The sequence below is a fragment of the Pyxicephalus adspersus genome, chromosome 4 (genome assembly GCF_032062135.1).
Source record: "Pyxicephalus adspersus chromosome 4, UCB_Pads_2.0, whole genome shotgun sequence".
Taxonomy (NCBI): Eukaryota; Metazoa; Chordata; class Amphibia; order Anura; family Pyxicephalidae; genus Pyxicephalus; species Pyxicephalus adspersus.
In genome coordinates this window covers 73,162,283-73,178,523 of record NC_092861.1, presented here as the reverse complement: position 1 = coordinate 73,178,523, position 16,241 = coordinate 73,162,283, and the positions used below count along the sequence as shown (strand labels likewise).

General features: G+C 36.0%; 1 protein-coding gene across 2 annotated transcripts in view; it reads left to right on the top strand.

Moving 5' to 3' along the window:
- The window catches only part of RNGTT (RNA guanylyltransferase and 5'-phosphatase), a 173,987-nt gene that overhangs the window by 131,424 nt on the left and 26,322 nt on the right, over positions 1–16,241 (top strand). For both annotated transcript variants that reach the window (XM_072408626.1, XM_072408625.1), the window contains exon 13: positions 10,039–10,139. In XM_072408626.1, coding sequence (XP_072264727.1) covers positions 10,039–10,139 — 101 coding nt within the window. The remainder of the gene's footprint in view (positions 1–10,038; positions 10,140–16,241) is intronic.

The window sequence follows — 16,241 nt, the reverse complement described above, 5'->3', positions numbered from 1 at the left end:
CAGAAGGGGATTATGAACGGCACATGAGTGATCAGAAGGGGACAATCAATGGCACATGAGTGATTTTCAACAATAAATGTGTACTGTAGTCTTCTTCATGGAAAAATAAGACATCCCCCAAAAAATAAGACCTAGGGCATATTTTGGCATTTCAAAAAATATAAGACAGTGCCTTATAATCGGGGAAACAGGGTATGTAGAGTTCTGAAAATTATGCCAATCTCTAGATTTAAAAAAATATATATGCCACATTTATATTTAGTTTAATATATTATTAACCTATATAACATATTATTATATATGATATTACTTCGTTGCTGTCCTACCTTTTTTTCTTTTATGAAAGTTTTGTCCGAAAAAGACAGATTTGCTGATACTGATATCTTTAAGTTCTGGTTGAAACGTCTAACTTTGTTGCCTTTCCAAAATGAATTGACACACATTATTTTTAGATGTTCTCAAGGATTTAGAATGAGGATCCATGGCTCATTTATTTGAATGCATGCATTTCATATAATCGATATCAAAACTCAATAATTAGGGCAACATTTTTAATACATAAATAATATATATTAAAGTATAGATAAATTAAATAAATAATATAATTAAATTAAATAATATAAATATCACAGGAGCAAGAGATCTAACCCATCTTACTTAATTAGAGTTAATTAGAGAGTATGTTTAAATACAATCACAGACACTCTATTCTTGTATGCATGTGTTAGGAACATTTCATTTATATTAGTGTATGTCCACCTAAACACTTTATTTTCTAGTTTTGGATACAGTAGATAAGGATTAGAACACTCATTAGGTTTGTAGTGCTAACTGGGGCTCTTTTATTGGGAATAACCCTCCTAATATGACATGCATTATCCTGCTGGATCATCTCACCTCTGTCTCCATGTTTTCATTTTAGATGCCTACTAGATACCCCTACGAATGGAGCATTATTAGTGATGTCTAGTACAGTGGCCTTATTTTCTGCTTTCTGCTGCAGCTCACACATTGCACCCTTGCTGACACAACCAGCTCTGGGTTTGTATTTTCTGGAGAGTCTTTACAATGCTGCAGTTATTGATGACCTGTAAAATGAAAATGAGACCTGAATAAAGATGTTGTCAGAGAGTACATTAGAAACCAGAGAGCTTTGTTGCAGTAATTGAGAGGATGTTACCATGGCAAGCCCTTTTGTTTCCATGACACTTCTCAGGTTTTTAAGAAATCTTGCACTTCAGAAACTCTTGAGTATCAAATCAGCTTGAACTGTAATAAATGTACATCTGAATGCAGTTTATTGTTGAGAATTTTCCAGATGTCATTAAAATAAAAAAGTACAGTATGCACCATATCAACATATCATATACTGTCCTCTGCAACAACTAAGTTTTGTTTTTATGTGCTTGTGTATGCAGTAGATGCATTCTATGTTTGTTTCTTGTCTGTTTTTTTTTTGTTTTTTTTTTTTTTTAGGACGAGTAGATTGAGGAGTTATTTAAATACAATAAAAGGGTTTTCATATATATATATATATATATATATATATATACATACACTGTATTTCAGTCATGGACAATATCATTTCCTGAATACCAGAGAAACAATTTACTCATTTTGTGTCCTTTAAATGACTCTGTGGGGTGACATTTGGGGAGTTTGTTGCCAGTACCAGCCAGACACTGCTCACAGCCCATCACATATTCTAGGTGTTATAATCTAGGTGTGAATCGTTTAACTTTGTTTTTATCTTGAGCTATTGAGATTTACACACAGGCTGTGGGTGGATAAGGGAGAATGTTGAAGGGTAACAAAATGTCTCAGCTATTGTCTATAAAAATAGAAAGTATCAATACAAAAAAATTTCATTTTTTACCTGACTAAAAATGAATAGATTTTTCCTAATCAAGATTCATAATAGAAAGTGGGATAAAATTTGACCTTGCATATTCAGCTTTCAGGCAGTGACAAAGTTATGCAGAAGATTGTACTGTGATGAGAGAGTGTTATTCAGCTTTTCACCCAAACATCGGCTGATACTTCCTGAAAGGCTAATATTAGTTTTCCATTTAGTAAACCTAAAACCCACATTAGCAGTACACCAACATACACCAACACCAACATGTATTATGCTCTAGACCAGAGTTTCTCAGGGCTTCTCCAGATATTGCTTAGGGTTCTTTGAGCAATGTGTGCCAGTCAGGTCTGTTTAACTGATACCAATCTTTTTGGTGCTCTTAAGCTGCGTACACACTTGCAATTTTTGTCATTGGAAAGGATCTTTCACGATCCTTTCCAACGACAAGGGAGTGCACAATGCATGAACGTATGATAGTAGGGGTTCCCTGGGAGTTTTTCAAGAGTTCCTCCTAGTTAAAAAAAAAAAAAAAAAGTCCAGGAAGCCTGATCAATGCTAACCTTCAACAAAAGAGTTAAATTTTGATGTCCTAGCACTGGAAACACAATCTTGGGACAGGCAAAATTTGTCATTCTCTAAGATATTACACCACCTGTAATAGTAAGTAAAGTAATAAAACTCTCTTCATGATTGTTATCTTTTAGAGTCCTTTAGGATATCATTGCATGTGCTACCCAGTTCACAACCTAATATTAATAATTATTTAGGAAAGCCGTAAAAGCAAAGAATATAATTGAACGATGGCTCCGTGGTTAGCACTTTGGCCTTTGCAGCACTGGGTCCCAGGTTTGAATCTCGTCCAGGACACTATCAGCATGGAATTTGTAGGTTCCTCCAGTATTTGCATTGTACTCCACTTCCTCCCACATTCCAACCTCCCCCCCCCCCAAAAAAAAAAAAAAAATCACCTTTAGACTGCATTAATGACATATGACTATGGTAGGGACGTTAGATTGTGAGGCCCTATGAGGGACAGTTACTGAGATGACCATGGACTTTGTATAGCGCTGCATAATATGTAAATAAATACTGTGCAATAATAATATTATAAATATGTGAATAACATAAGCCATTCTAACATTGGGGAATATACTTTGGACCTTGATTACGGTCATCTTCATAATCAGTTTCACCCATTAGCTATTTTCCAAGAGTCTACTTAGACTTAGTTGAAATGGGTTTTGTTTGAATGAGGCTCATGTATATTCACCAGTACTTTACATTTTACCTAGAATTTTACCACAGTGAGCAGCATTAGTTACACGTTTGCATGTATCTTTGGATGTCTTTGTATTTTAGAGAAGTTAAGCATGCAGTTAAAATAATATGTCTACACTTGTGATAACATCATCTTGCATTATTGGATATTAATAAAGAAGTTTGTGCCTCTCTGCACTTCCCTATGTTTTTTTCCACTTGCAACTATTTGCTTTGAAGAACCAGGTGTATTCCAATTGAATTTAATTATGCATATGCACGGTAAAGATAGCTTTGCAATTATTTTAATTTGTATATTTCAGCGCTGCATGCCGGAATGTGATTTTGGTTCATCACTCTATAATTACTCATTGGAGTGTGATTTTTCAAGGATATTTTAATCTGTGTTTAGTCTGATGAAATATTTTGTTTCTCTTTGTTCTAACAGACTTATAAATATTTAATAACAGTGTGTCTGAGTCCCTTTGTGATGTAATAGCCCTCAGAGCTGATTATGCCCATCTTGTGTCCTATAAATTAGGTAGCCATTACTGCAGTGCTCTCACTTTGTTTAATTATAAATACATCTTCTCCATATGATCATTTCAAACTATTAAGCGACTTGCAATGAGCGCATCCTGTGGAGGAAACATGTTACAAATGATTGTGCACTAGCTGAATAGGGCTGAGTGATTGTCATTTAGAATATAACTGTATGGTTTTATAATCAGAACTTACCATACATCACCCAGATCTAGAAGTGTTGTTTTTACTTCTTAATTTCCAACAGACATATAGTGCTGAGTGATGAATACACAGGTATCTGCAGTTCAGCAATTGCAATACTGATACCTGCACAGGACTAAATGACATGTGGATGTGCTTTTTTGTTTTTACTAAAATAGTATTCTCTTTCTAGTTTTTTTTTTTTACATTGTATTGAGCCATTTTGTTGTGGGTTAGGTAAACACTCCCTGACCTCAAAGGAAGAATTGATTGTGCAGTGTTAAGGTTCTGATATCTATTGCCACATGTGAAATAGCCTGAGGCATTGGTTTAGCATGGTGCCTATGCAGTTTTTATGTGATAGACTGTGTCTGACTAGCCTTTTCCTATGTTCTAATGTTTTGATTTGTCACTTGCTTTGGCTATATGTAGAGCCCGTGGCATAAGACTGGTTATATCCTGTTATGTTCTGTGTCCATCATGTGATTTTCCTTCATTTTGCAATATAGATTAAAAAGGCATATTGTTCTGTAGGTTCTTTTCTTGTTCAAACGATTAGATCTCCTTTTTCTTTACGACATGCCAGCCTTTGTATGATATTGTTGTCTTTTGAAAGAAAAGGTGTCAGATCTAGTAAGCACTGACTGTAACTTTGGCTTGGAAAAATCAGATAAGGGTCTACCTAATGCAGTGTAAGGATGGCCACCGGCGCTACAGCTGCCTGCGCTTCTGTCTCCTGTCATTTGCAGCCCCCAACTCACCAGCCACGGACTGGTATTGATCCGCGGTCCGGGAGTTGGGGACCTCTGCTTCAGAGAACTAGTACAGCTCTCCGCCTTTTAAATCACACATTTACTGTACAATAGGAAACATTTTGCTTTGCTACTGACATCTGCCTATAAACAACAGCGACTATTCTATTCAGCCCAGAAACCTAATACGGATCTTTAATTTCTTACATTTGTTGGACTGTAGAGGTTATCTTTTATTATGTTCAGGCAGAATTGTACTATTTTGTCTATGTATATTCTCTCTCTGAAGCCCCTGGTTTGTTTGGCAGTATAATATTACAGCTCATTGACTCTTAAATGAAAATTAGTTGCTTCTTGTCTAACATGACCAGTAAACTTATAACAACATTTTATTTACACTTTATTTAGATGAGCTGCCCGTAAATTTCATCAACATTAACTGGACATATGTATGTATATTTAAAGCTAAATTTCTTACTGCTTGTTGAACTATACTTCCGCTGGTTTGTTAAAATGAAATGTTTAGGTTAACTTTTATTTATTTTCAATAAGGTACGTAGTAGGAAGGGTCAAATTCCTGTCAGGTTGTTTTGCTGTATATGTAATCTCCCAAAATGAGGAAATCTCCCCTTTTGGACAGCTGTACTCAGAGTAGGCGTCCCCAGCAAGACTTACCCACTGCTGGTTTTGAGATAACTCAAAAATATCTTGATGATGATGGTAGTCCCCAGGACAAGAAGGGTCATTATTCTCTTACGTTGGGCCGCAAAAAAACAATGAAAGCTTGACAGTTTTTTTTTTTATCATAAATAGGAATTCTTTTTTTGGAAATGCAATTTTGTTTTACAAAAAATGGCAGAGGGATGAGTGGTATTATATTGTTTAGGTAAAGGTTTTATAACCATTCTGATCAATGTTTTTCCATGACATTACTGACTGGCAGCTCCTGGACTTCACTTTAAACATGCAATTTTGTCTGATCTGGCCTTAAAGAGCCAGACTGGGTCACTGTCATGTCATGTCTGGGTTCCTTTCAGTTGACAGTTGAGATGGTCTAGAACCTCTAACTCTGGCAGCCATTCTGTAATTACAGAGCTAAGGATCTGTTGTAAAATATGCCCCAACTTTTATAGGGATTGATCCGGTAATCCGTATGTTGTAATGTTCTAAAAGATAACTGTGCAGGCCCATCTATGTGCTCTTTAAAATCTATGGAGGTTTACTAAGCAGGCAGAGCCACAGCTGCTCAGAAACACGTGGATCTCAACAAGTACTATGCTTTGGAGAGGAAAGGTGGGTTACTTTAGATTAAGGAAGAGAAGTTTGAAAAAGGATACCTGTACTTTGTTTTAAAGTTGTTATTGTTAAAATTGTATGCAAGTAACCTTTCAGTTGCTGAAGAATATTTTCGAGTTTTAAGTTTTAAATAGAGAGGTAAAACAGACACAACTGCACAAAAATGCTTTATGTACCAGCTCCTCAAGAGCTTCGCTTTGAAGTCAAGTAGTACAAGTATCCAACTGCTTAAACCCTGTATTTTTTCTGCATACACCACAAGCTCACATAAAGGGAACAATTTTGTCCCCCAAAAATTCATTGGAAGCACATACCATTCTTTTTCAAACTTCAGTTGACTTCAGTAGAATGAGCGTTTGTGGGTTCACCTCTTGACATGACTCTTTTCTTTACTTTTGATTCTATCCTGAAGTGGCTCTAGAAGCCCATTTGTATATAAGAGCTGCTTGCCCAGTGTTAAAGTATTGCAGATTACCAACATCATCTGTGAAAGTAGAACCATTCTTAAAAACAGATTTTTTTTATAGCTGTTGTTTTTTCGCAATATGTTTTTCTAGTTCATTTATTGTTTAGGCAATTTGCAGCCACCAACTGTAACAAAAAAAATTGGTTGCATCATGCTGGTAAATACATTTAGTTTCATTCTATCTGGAATGAATGGCCAGCCTGTCAATATTGGCAACAGGATTTACAAAATGCATTACAGATTTGTACCCCTAAATATAGTTAACACCTGACTTCTTAAAAGTATGAACTAGATATTACACACAGTTATAGCTCCCTGTTATAGTTTACAACTTTTTTCCCTGTCTATCAGGAAGTTTAGGTTTTTTCATCCACCTTTACATTTTTAAAACCTCTTTTTGTTGTGGTATTTATTAATGCCATCAGGGTGAATAAAAACTTTTCAACAAAATTCTAGGGCTTTCCCAGATATGGGAAAAAAAATTTTTTTTCCACCATCTACAAAGAAATAAATAAAAAAAAACTAGTTTGGGTACCCTATTGGTGTTTAACAGTTAGGCTTTAGCTAAATGTTAGTGTATAGGGAAGCCTATACGAGGGGGTGCCGAGAAGTTCCTGGCTTTGCCCAGAAAGAAGTGAGCCAGCGTTATGAAATAACACATTTATTCAACATATTCCCCCCTGAGACTGATGCACTTGGTACAGTGTAGTTGCAGCTTTTCTGGACAGTTCAAATAAAAGTCCTTTGGTTGAGCCGCAAACCAGCTCTCAGAAGCATCTTTGACGTCAGAAATGTCCTCAAAATGTTGCACCTTTAGGTGTTTCTTCAAATTCAGGAACAGATAATAGTCCGAAGGGGCCAGGTCAGGTGAATAGGGGGGATGTGGACCAATTGGAAACCCCCGGTGTTTAATTTGGCAGCCACAAGGTTGGACGTGTGTGCGGATCCATTGTCCTGCAAAAAAAAAAAAAAAAAAAATAGGATCTCTGGTCAACTTTTCACGGCATTTCGTCTTAATTGCCCCCTTCAACTGGTCCAGGAGGTAGTAATACAAGAGCCCTGAGGTAGGTCGTCCACCAACAGAATACTGTCATACATTCTTTGTCTCAGAAAACGAACACCATGACTTTTTTGGCTGATTTCGGGGTTCGGAACTTCTTCGGCCGCGGGGACCCGCTGTGGCGCTATTCCTTTGACTGTTCCTTGGTTTCAGAATCATAGATGTGGAGCCAGGTTTCATCCTCAGTCACTAACCTAGCCAAAAAGTCCCGTGCAGCTTCAAAATGGGCCAAAACGGTTTTGGATGCTTCAACCTGTTCCTTCTTTTAATCACTGTTCAAACCTTTCGGCACCTACTTCACTAAAAGCTTGCGCATGTCTAGGAAAGTGGTGATAACAAACCCAACACGCTCCCGTGATATGTTAAGTATCTCGTGTATCTTTTTTGTGGATATACACCGGTCCTCAATATTCAGCTTATGGACAGCATTGCAGGTTGCCGGGTCTGTTGAGGTTGGGGGTCGCCCACTGCGAGGCTCATCTTCAACGGTGAAATGCCCAGTCTTGAAAGGAGATATCCAGGTTTTGATAGTGCTGTAGGTAGGACACTTCTCCCTCAGAGTTTGTGACATCTCAGTGTGAATGTCCTTTCCTGACTTTCCCTGGAGAAACAAAAACTTCATGACGGCACGTAACTCTAACGGCGTGAAACTTGCTTGTGCCTCTGCCATCACAGCTTCTCACTAAAAGAAAAAAACTGTTTTATTAATCGCAAAGACCTGATATTTGCAGTTACATACTAAGATATAAGGCCGTCATATGCCCCCACACTCATTTTTCTATTTTGTCTTGAAGGGGGCAAAGCCAGGAACTTCTCAGCTCCCCCTCGTACATTTTTCTTCAATTGACATGTTTTGTTACCAAATAATATACATATACCTCTCATCTCCATTAATAAATATTGTTACTTTATGTTTAGTGTCATTATTCTTTTATTTTTATACTCCTATGTGCATTATTTTTAGTATGACACAGTGATAGACATTGTATTATAAAAAGTGCGTTTAAAATTCCTTTGCATATTCCCACCCAGTTAATTCCAATATCTGTGAATCTAGGACTAGATAATCTGTATTAGGATGCAAAATGTAACATCTGCTCCTGTTAACATGGGAAATATGTACTGACTTACAAAGCTTTGGTTTATTGTTCTTATATTCTGCAGAATGATTGCTAAGAGACAGCAACCATATGTTTCTGGATTTGTCTGCAATTTACAAAAAAAATAGTGCAAAGCTGGTTGCTATCCCCAAGAACACATTTTTTCAATGTAGAACCTGGAAGAAGTGTAGTTTTATGCCCATGATTTTGCACTCCATTAGTTTGAGTGCGTGATTCAACTTTTTTTTTTTTTAAGACATAAACCACATTCAATGACTTTTGTGCAAATATGTTTGCTTGATCATGTGCAGTGTTATGAATGTGCAGTTGTTATGTACACATTTAACCTTCCTTCTTTCCCTCCCTGCATTGAATTTTTTTTTGGTAAATTTACTGGCTGGTGTTAGAAACCTTGATTACAAGCCTAATTACTCAAGGTTTAATTTACATACTGAACAAGTGTGCAAATGAATCTTTATCTCCTTTTTCATGATCTAAAGACAGCGCCATTATGGTCTTGGTAGAGTTAAGGTGGGAGAAGTAATTGGAGTCACCCCACTTTATTCCCATTTAGAAACAACAAGTGCTGTCAGTATTTAGTGATCAGACAGGATGGTTCACCAAACAACATCAGCAGACAGCTGAACAGAGACTAAGATTTTCACTCAAGATCACAAACAGTCATTTCAGGTGATGAAAATCTAGCCTGGGAATGTAGCTTAGGTCCAAGAGTTCAGTTAAGGAAATGTTGCCTTTGGGGCAGGCTGCTGCTTCCTGTTCTGTCCCTTTTAATAATGCATAAAGGAACTCTATAATATATCCATTTAAAAAAAGAACAAAAACAAAAGATGCTGTCCCAAATCCACTGCCAGTTTTTTTTTAATTTTATTTTATTGCTAGAGAGATTTCACATCATGTTACAATGACCAAGGTTTTGCCAGATAGGTGTTGAGGGTGAAACGTCAACCTTTTTGCTGGACATACATTTTAAAATGTGTTTGTTTATTAAAATAATGGTATTTTTTGTTCTGTATATATTGACTTTTTAGCAATGATGGCTATCATTTTGATATGGCTAACATTGTATTTTTATCTTATGGTTATTTATTTTTTTCTCTCATTTAAATTTTCCTCCACAGTCTTGGCTTGCACCTTCAATCTATGTGTTCGGTACATACTCATAGAAGCCTTTAGAGCTTCCATTGTCATTGTAATAAAAAAAAAAAAGACACCCAGCTTTTCAATGTTAGAATTTTCTGTTGGAATTGCCACTTCATTTTAATGAAGGCAGATTGTGGGAAAAAGCGAGAAAAAGGCCCTTTTTTTTTTTTTTTTAATCAAAAAAAAAAATTTAATTCTACATTTTAAAAACTAGACATAGGTCCCCTACGCTAGCCCTATGCTAATATGTGTATACTAGTCTTGGGAGCATAGAGTAGTTACAGCAAATCACAGCAAATTAGGTATACAGCAATAAATTTGTACATTTCATTTTAATGGTGTTCCTTTTTCTTCTGTTCTAGAAATACAAAGCTGGTCGTTGTGATGACATTTTGAAATGGAAGCCTCCTAACATGAATTCAGTAGACTTTCTACTTAAAATTACTCGAGTTGGAGGAGAAGGGTAATATTTTCTTTTCTGATTGCAGCATTATAAATTACATTTAGAACTTAAGCACAATGATGTAAATGTATCAAAAGATTATCTGCTTTGTATCCACTTAGGTTCTGCCCTGTCCAATTTTTAAATTTGAGGATGCAAAGATTAACTAACTATGCAAACACCTGAATCTGTCACCACAGTGCTGATTTGCCTAGGATTTTTCTGATGGGTTAAAAAAACGGTGATGATGGGTTAAAAAACCTTTATGTGTTCCCTCTATGGAGGTCCTATTTCTGTTTGTGCTGGTCACTGCTGTCAATAGGCAGTGCAAGAAAGAGAAAACCCCAAAATAATAATTGTCACCAGAAAAGGTACAGAGGGCAAATCCTTTATTAATGATGAAAAAAATAAAGAAAGTCTAAGAGGGGGTTTATCGAGGTGGCTTCTAACATCCTTCACAAGAAGTGAAGCTCTTGATTGGAATACACACGAAAAAACATGGCAGGGAGTTTACATTATTTTATATTCCATTCAAGTTGTGAAAAATAAAATGTTGGCTTTTACATACATTTTATAGATCACCTGAGTAAAAGGATTAAAAAATACTGGCTGTGCCAGTGTCTAGGTGTCCAACCATTTCTAAATTGTTGAATGTGGGTGCACTCATACTACAGCTATATCTTTTGACTAATATTGTATTACTACATCTTTTTTTCAGGATATTGCATTTTTATCAGCTAGAAAACCTTTACCAAGTCTTAAATTGAATTTTGCAGTAAAATAATGACATTCTAGAAAATATGCTGTTTTAAAAATTTAAATACCTATTTTTTTTTGTTGACCAGAGAAAGCCAGCCATTGGCAGTTCCCTGACCAGGGATGTAAGCCTTGATATGAATTTAATCTGTATTGCACAGTTCCATCAGGTTTTCTGATGAGCTGTTCAGACCCACACAACATGACAAATAGGCAGTGCCTATGGCTGGTTACTTAGTAATTATTTAGCTGCCTTGAGCTTGGGTCATGTCTTTGTTATATATCTCAAGCTCTTTTTTCTGCACTGTGGTTCTATTTAATTCACTCAGTTTTTGTTGTTATCTATTGAGACTGGTCCAGAACAATTAGGCAGACAAATTTGTCTGCCCTAGCTTCATCTCAGTTGATGTGATGGATGTAGCACATAGTTTAATGAGTGTAACCACATTTATTTACAGAGTCTGATTTAGCAAGCATTCGTAACAGCGACAAGGATGCTGACGTTGCTCTTGTTTATCATTGTGACAAACATGGCACAATTATTGAATGTTCCAAAGTATGTTAAAACAAATCCATTACAGACTAATTTGAATGGAAAGCACCACCAGTCAGTCTAGCAAACTGTGTAAAGCACTCCGAATGTATATTCTTCTAACAGAACATTTTAAAACTTTGACAGGCAACACTTATTAGTCATATTTATCATCAGTTGGGCTTCAAGAAATGTACTGTATTTTGTCTCTGCAAATCTGTCTACTGCCAACGGATAACTTAATGTTTGCAGCATAAAGCAACAATAAGACTTAAGTTAAAGCATTTTCATTTACCTGTACATTTATTTAAACTTTACATGCATCATCAGACTTTTGCAATTTTCAGCACTCTGATAATCACATTTTATACTTTGTAAAATAGGTCACACAGCACCTCTGACCACTCACATCTCTCTGTTGGACATTTACCATACCATACCTTAGTGTCTAGGAAGGTGTTGTGGAAGGGGGGGGGGGGGCACCAACCCTTAAAAAAAATTAAAACAAATACACAAAGCATGTGCAGATGTCTAAGAATGCTTTCACAGGAGACTTCAAATGAGATGTTTTCTCAATTTAGGCAAATCTACAGAAGCCTTTTTCTTTCGCTTATCACAATTTATATCCTAATCCTAATTTTAATGTCAATGTAAATAGGACACATTTCAGAATAAATTGTCTACTTTATTTACAAGGTTTTAAAATGGACATTGGTCAAAATAGAAAAAAAAGCATTTTTGTTTTACTGTATTAATTTTTTCCTTTGTAAATTGCAGACAATAAAACATTTTTGCAAAAAAAAGAAAATCACCAAAGGAAATAGTTTTTCTTTTGCTATATACATAACTAAGCTTTAATTATGATTTAACCCCCCTCCTGAGGACACAAATATACCCTTGGGCTCTTTTAAGTTGGGCACAACTGTTCTGGAAGGTTCAGAAAAACAAGAAGGCAATTATGTGCTCTTTCATTGCTATCTTTTTATCCTCCTATATTGGATGACCAGTTTGAATTCTGCTACTTCTGGCACTAAAATTATGCTATTTATGCTAGGTGGTGTGATCTCCTACCGGAAGCCCAAATGTTTTATTTTACATCACCCTTTGTAAGGAGTATTTGCAGAGCCATTTGTTGTATGCAGTGCAGTTATAGAACATTGATAATAAAAAAATTTTCCAGAGAAATAATAACCAAATCCCAACGTCTGAGCTATTACAAAATGTATTGCTGTCGGATTGAGGCTGCCAGGTTCTTGATATGTTGACATTAATGGATATTTTCCCTGAAACATCTGTACTCAGCATTTGTGCAGGACTTAAAACTTGATGAATAGAGACATATTTGACATACAAAAGTATTTTGTGTGTCCATATGCTCGGCTGTGTTTAATCATAGGAGGATCGCACCTGCACTGTAGACATGGCATGTTTGTTTGTAGTGTACTTTACAAACATACTTCATGTATTTCCTATTATGGATTGACCAAGGCTAAAACAAATGAAGGAATGTTTATTATTTCTATACTGCTTCCCAGAAACCCTTGCACAATCATGTTTGTTGCAGGTTATCATTTCGATATAGGTTGTTGTAAAAGGGGGATACAGTGGCATTATGTAGGTAAGTGTAGGTGCCTCTGGTGGTGGCACTTCTTGGAAGGTTGTAATCCTTTTTAATATATGCATGTCTTTTCTAAACTTTAAAGTAATAATTATGGCCATGCCTAATATTTTTTGTTTGGAAATTGTAACAAAATTATTTTAATGCAGCCCTCTTTTTGACTCGTGAAAATGAATATAAATTGGATGCCACTTCTGTAGTGGCACCCCCACCTCTTTTTAAGTATTGCTTTCTGATTGCAGTATTGGTCATATTTGGCAGGTTGCTCTTGATTGTTTTACATTACCCCCCCCCCCCCATTTTTAAATATATGTAATTTATAATTTATTTTATAATGCATTAAAGGTGCTGCTCCCTGCTATACTTGTGTGAAATAATGTGTCTGAAAATGTTTAACAGTTTGAACAAGCCCAAAGGTGTTATTCGGTGTGCATTTTATTGGTATTTTTGAACCAGTCCATTGGTAGTGCTGTGTTTTTTTTTTTTTCTTTATCTAGTGGCAGTAAAAATTATAAGGAAGGTATACTATTAATTTTTTTCATGATGCAGCGCTTGTGAAAGGATCTTATCTCCAGGCATGTAAACCTCTCTAAAGGAGCCTTTCAGTTTACACTAAAAGCAATACACATGAAGATGCTGTGGCATGTGTTCAACTTTTTACATTTGTTTTTCAGATAAAACAAACACATTCTGCTAGTGCAATGAAGTGTGACCGTAGATAAGAGAGGGATGATGTTTTCCAGCTAAAATAATTTCAGGCAATCAATAAAGATAGAAGAGACTGCTTCATTCCCATGCACTGGTATATATTAAAAAAAGCAAAGAAATGGAAAGGCTCCTAATAGGTTCCTGAGCTTTCTGAAATTGAATGTGTTGTCACTGCTAGAGTGGTATGAAGGCATTAAAGCAGAATGCTACATCTGTATCATTCTGATTGCTTGCCAACAGTTATACATTTGCAAAGAAATTGTTTCTGTAAACAGAATGTTTGCTTCTCTTAAAAATGCAAATAAAAAAAAATTAATGTGTTGTTTTTGTCAGAAACTGTGTGGAACTTATGTAACCCAATTTGTTAAATAATATATACATTATAGGCCATGGTATAGACAGTGGCTTCAAGTAGGTTTCCTGTACTTCAATTTATTCTGCTCCATACATAAAATAAATAGTGAATACATGGTGCTGATCATGGTTTGTTTGGAAAAGAATATATATATATATAATATTGCAACTTCTGTTGTGAGATCTGCAGTTTTTTTTCATGTAGTGATAAGGATGGGAAAGGAGGTGCTTTGAATGGAAATACACATTTAAATGTAAATTGAACATTGTTGAACATGTGCAAGGTGGTTAAAAAAGTGAGTGTTTTGGATTTTCACTATTCTAATTTGTCAAATATCCAAAGCTAGCTCTGTTTGTCAATGAGCAGAATAATATATACATATTAATATTGATATACAGATTCATTATCATAGATCAGTGTCTCTCAACCAGAGTTCTGTAGAACAGTAGGGTTCCTCCAAAGGTTGGTGGCGATTCTTTGAGAAATTTGTGACTTCAGTTATTATTTTGCTATCTGTAAGGGTGAAATTCTTCCCACTAGCAGCAGTGTAAGAGGCGTTCTTCCTACTAATCACCACACTAATATACTGTGAGTTGTGGATATAGTGATATTAGCAAGGGTTCCCTAAAGACCAGAAAGTTATTTCAAGCATTTCCCCATGTTAAAAGGTTGAAAAAGACTGTCTTTGACTTGGGGTCTACAGCCAACCTACATACAGCTTGTTCATGGCTTGTCTTTCAGTCCATGTAACATTGCCTTTCATTTCAGTTCATGTAACATGTTAGACTTGTATTGTGTTTCACAGCAGGACAGCAGTGATATTCCAATACTTTCAGGAGGATTCGCTCCATGCTAACTCTAAACAATAAACACAGATGTATGTAGGGAGTTTAGCCTACCTTCTAAGTAGTTCAGCTCTTCATCCACATTGCTTTAGTGCTACAGTCCACCCCATTCTCCTATGAGTCTGCTCTCCATGGATCATGTGACACACCTGTTAGTAATGCTATAACACTCTTGCTGTCTTTCATTTGCACAAGGCCTGATGAAAAAAAAACAGCAGCAGTAACACAACTACCAGTAAAATCCAATCCTGCCTTTTATGTGATTTGTAATAATTGGGAATAGGAAAATACTCATCACAAGTTTCAGGAAGTATATTCTAAAGCTTCTATCAAATGTACAGTCTAAAACTATGTGGTTAGCTGCTCCTGGGGCTTTCAATATGTTCCTGGGAGCAGCTTTTGGAGTAAAATGTTTTGTCATTCCCTGCAAGGAAATATGTGCCATCTTCAGTCTTTTAGGTGATTGGAATGCACCCCTATTAAGTAAGTACGTCATTGTAAGTGGCTTGCTGCTGAAGATCTTGTCCATGAACTGCATTGCAGACAACCACATCCCCCTGCAAACAAGTGCAAAGAATGGTTCCCAATGCTCCCATACCATTGAATGGAAATGTGGTTATATGAAATTACCTTACTGATACTCTAGGGTTAATTTACTAAAGCCATTTAGGCTGTGAATTTGGCAAAATAAAGTTTTTTTTGCAAGGATTGTTTTGCGAAGCTTAATGCATTGGGTCAACCCCAGTTTGCACAGAACTCAGATTAAAGTAAAGTATGATATTTTTACAGTGGAAGGGGCAGAAAGAGATTTACAAGTAGGTAAACTTTTTTACCTGCAGACCATCATTACTGTTTTGTACATTCCAGGATCGCCAGATTGCAGACAAAAGGGAAGTGATATGGACTGGCTAAACATGGTAACCTCTGGATACATTTCAGCATTTTAGGCTATACAGTTATATATGCTTCTCTAGGTATAATTTGTGGCTGGGGAGTTCCTGTATGAGATAATTAGTGTTTATCAGGAGTATTGGAGAAAATGTTGCTGTTTTAGGTAACAATGTCATTTGATTGCTTATACTAGAAAAATAGAAGAGGATACACATGGGCTGTGTGAACAATGTTTCTGAACAGGGATCTTCAAGCTCCTTGTGTTTTTTGTTTTTTCATTACAAGTGACTTTAGTCTTTTCTTTAGTGGTAATGTTTGTTAATCTAGTATTCTAGTATTAATTAGATGAGAGTTTAGTTAGTAAGATTTTATAGAAGGCTGTGACGTCTAAAGGCCATAATCTTAATAATTTTTCATT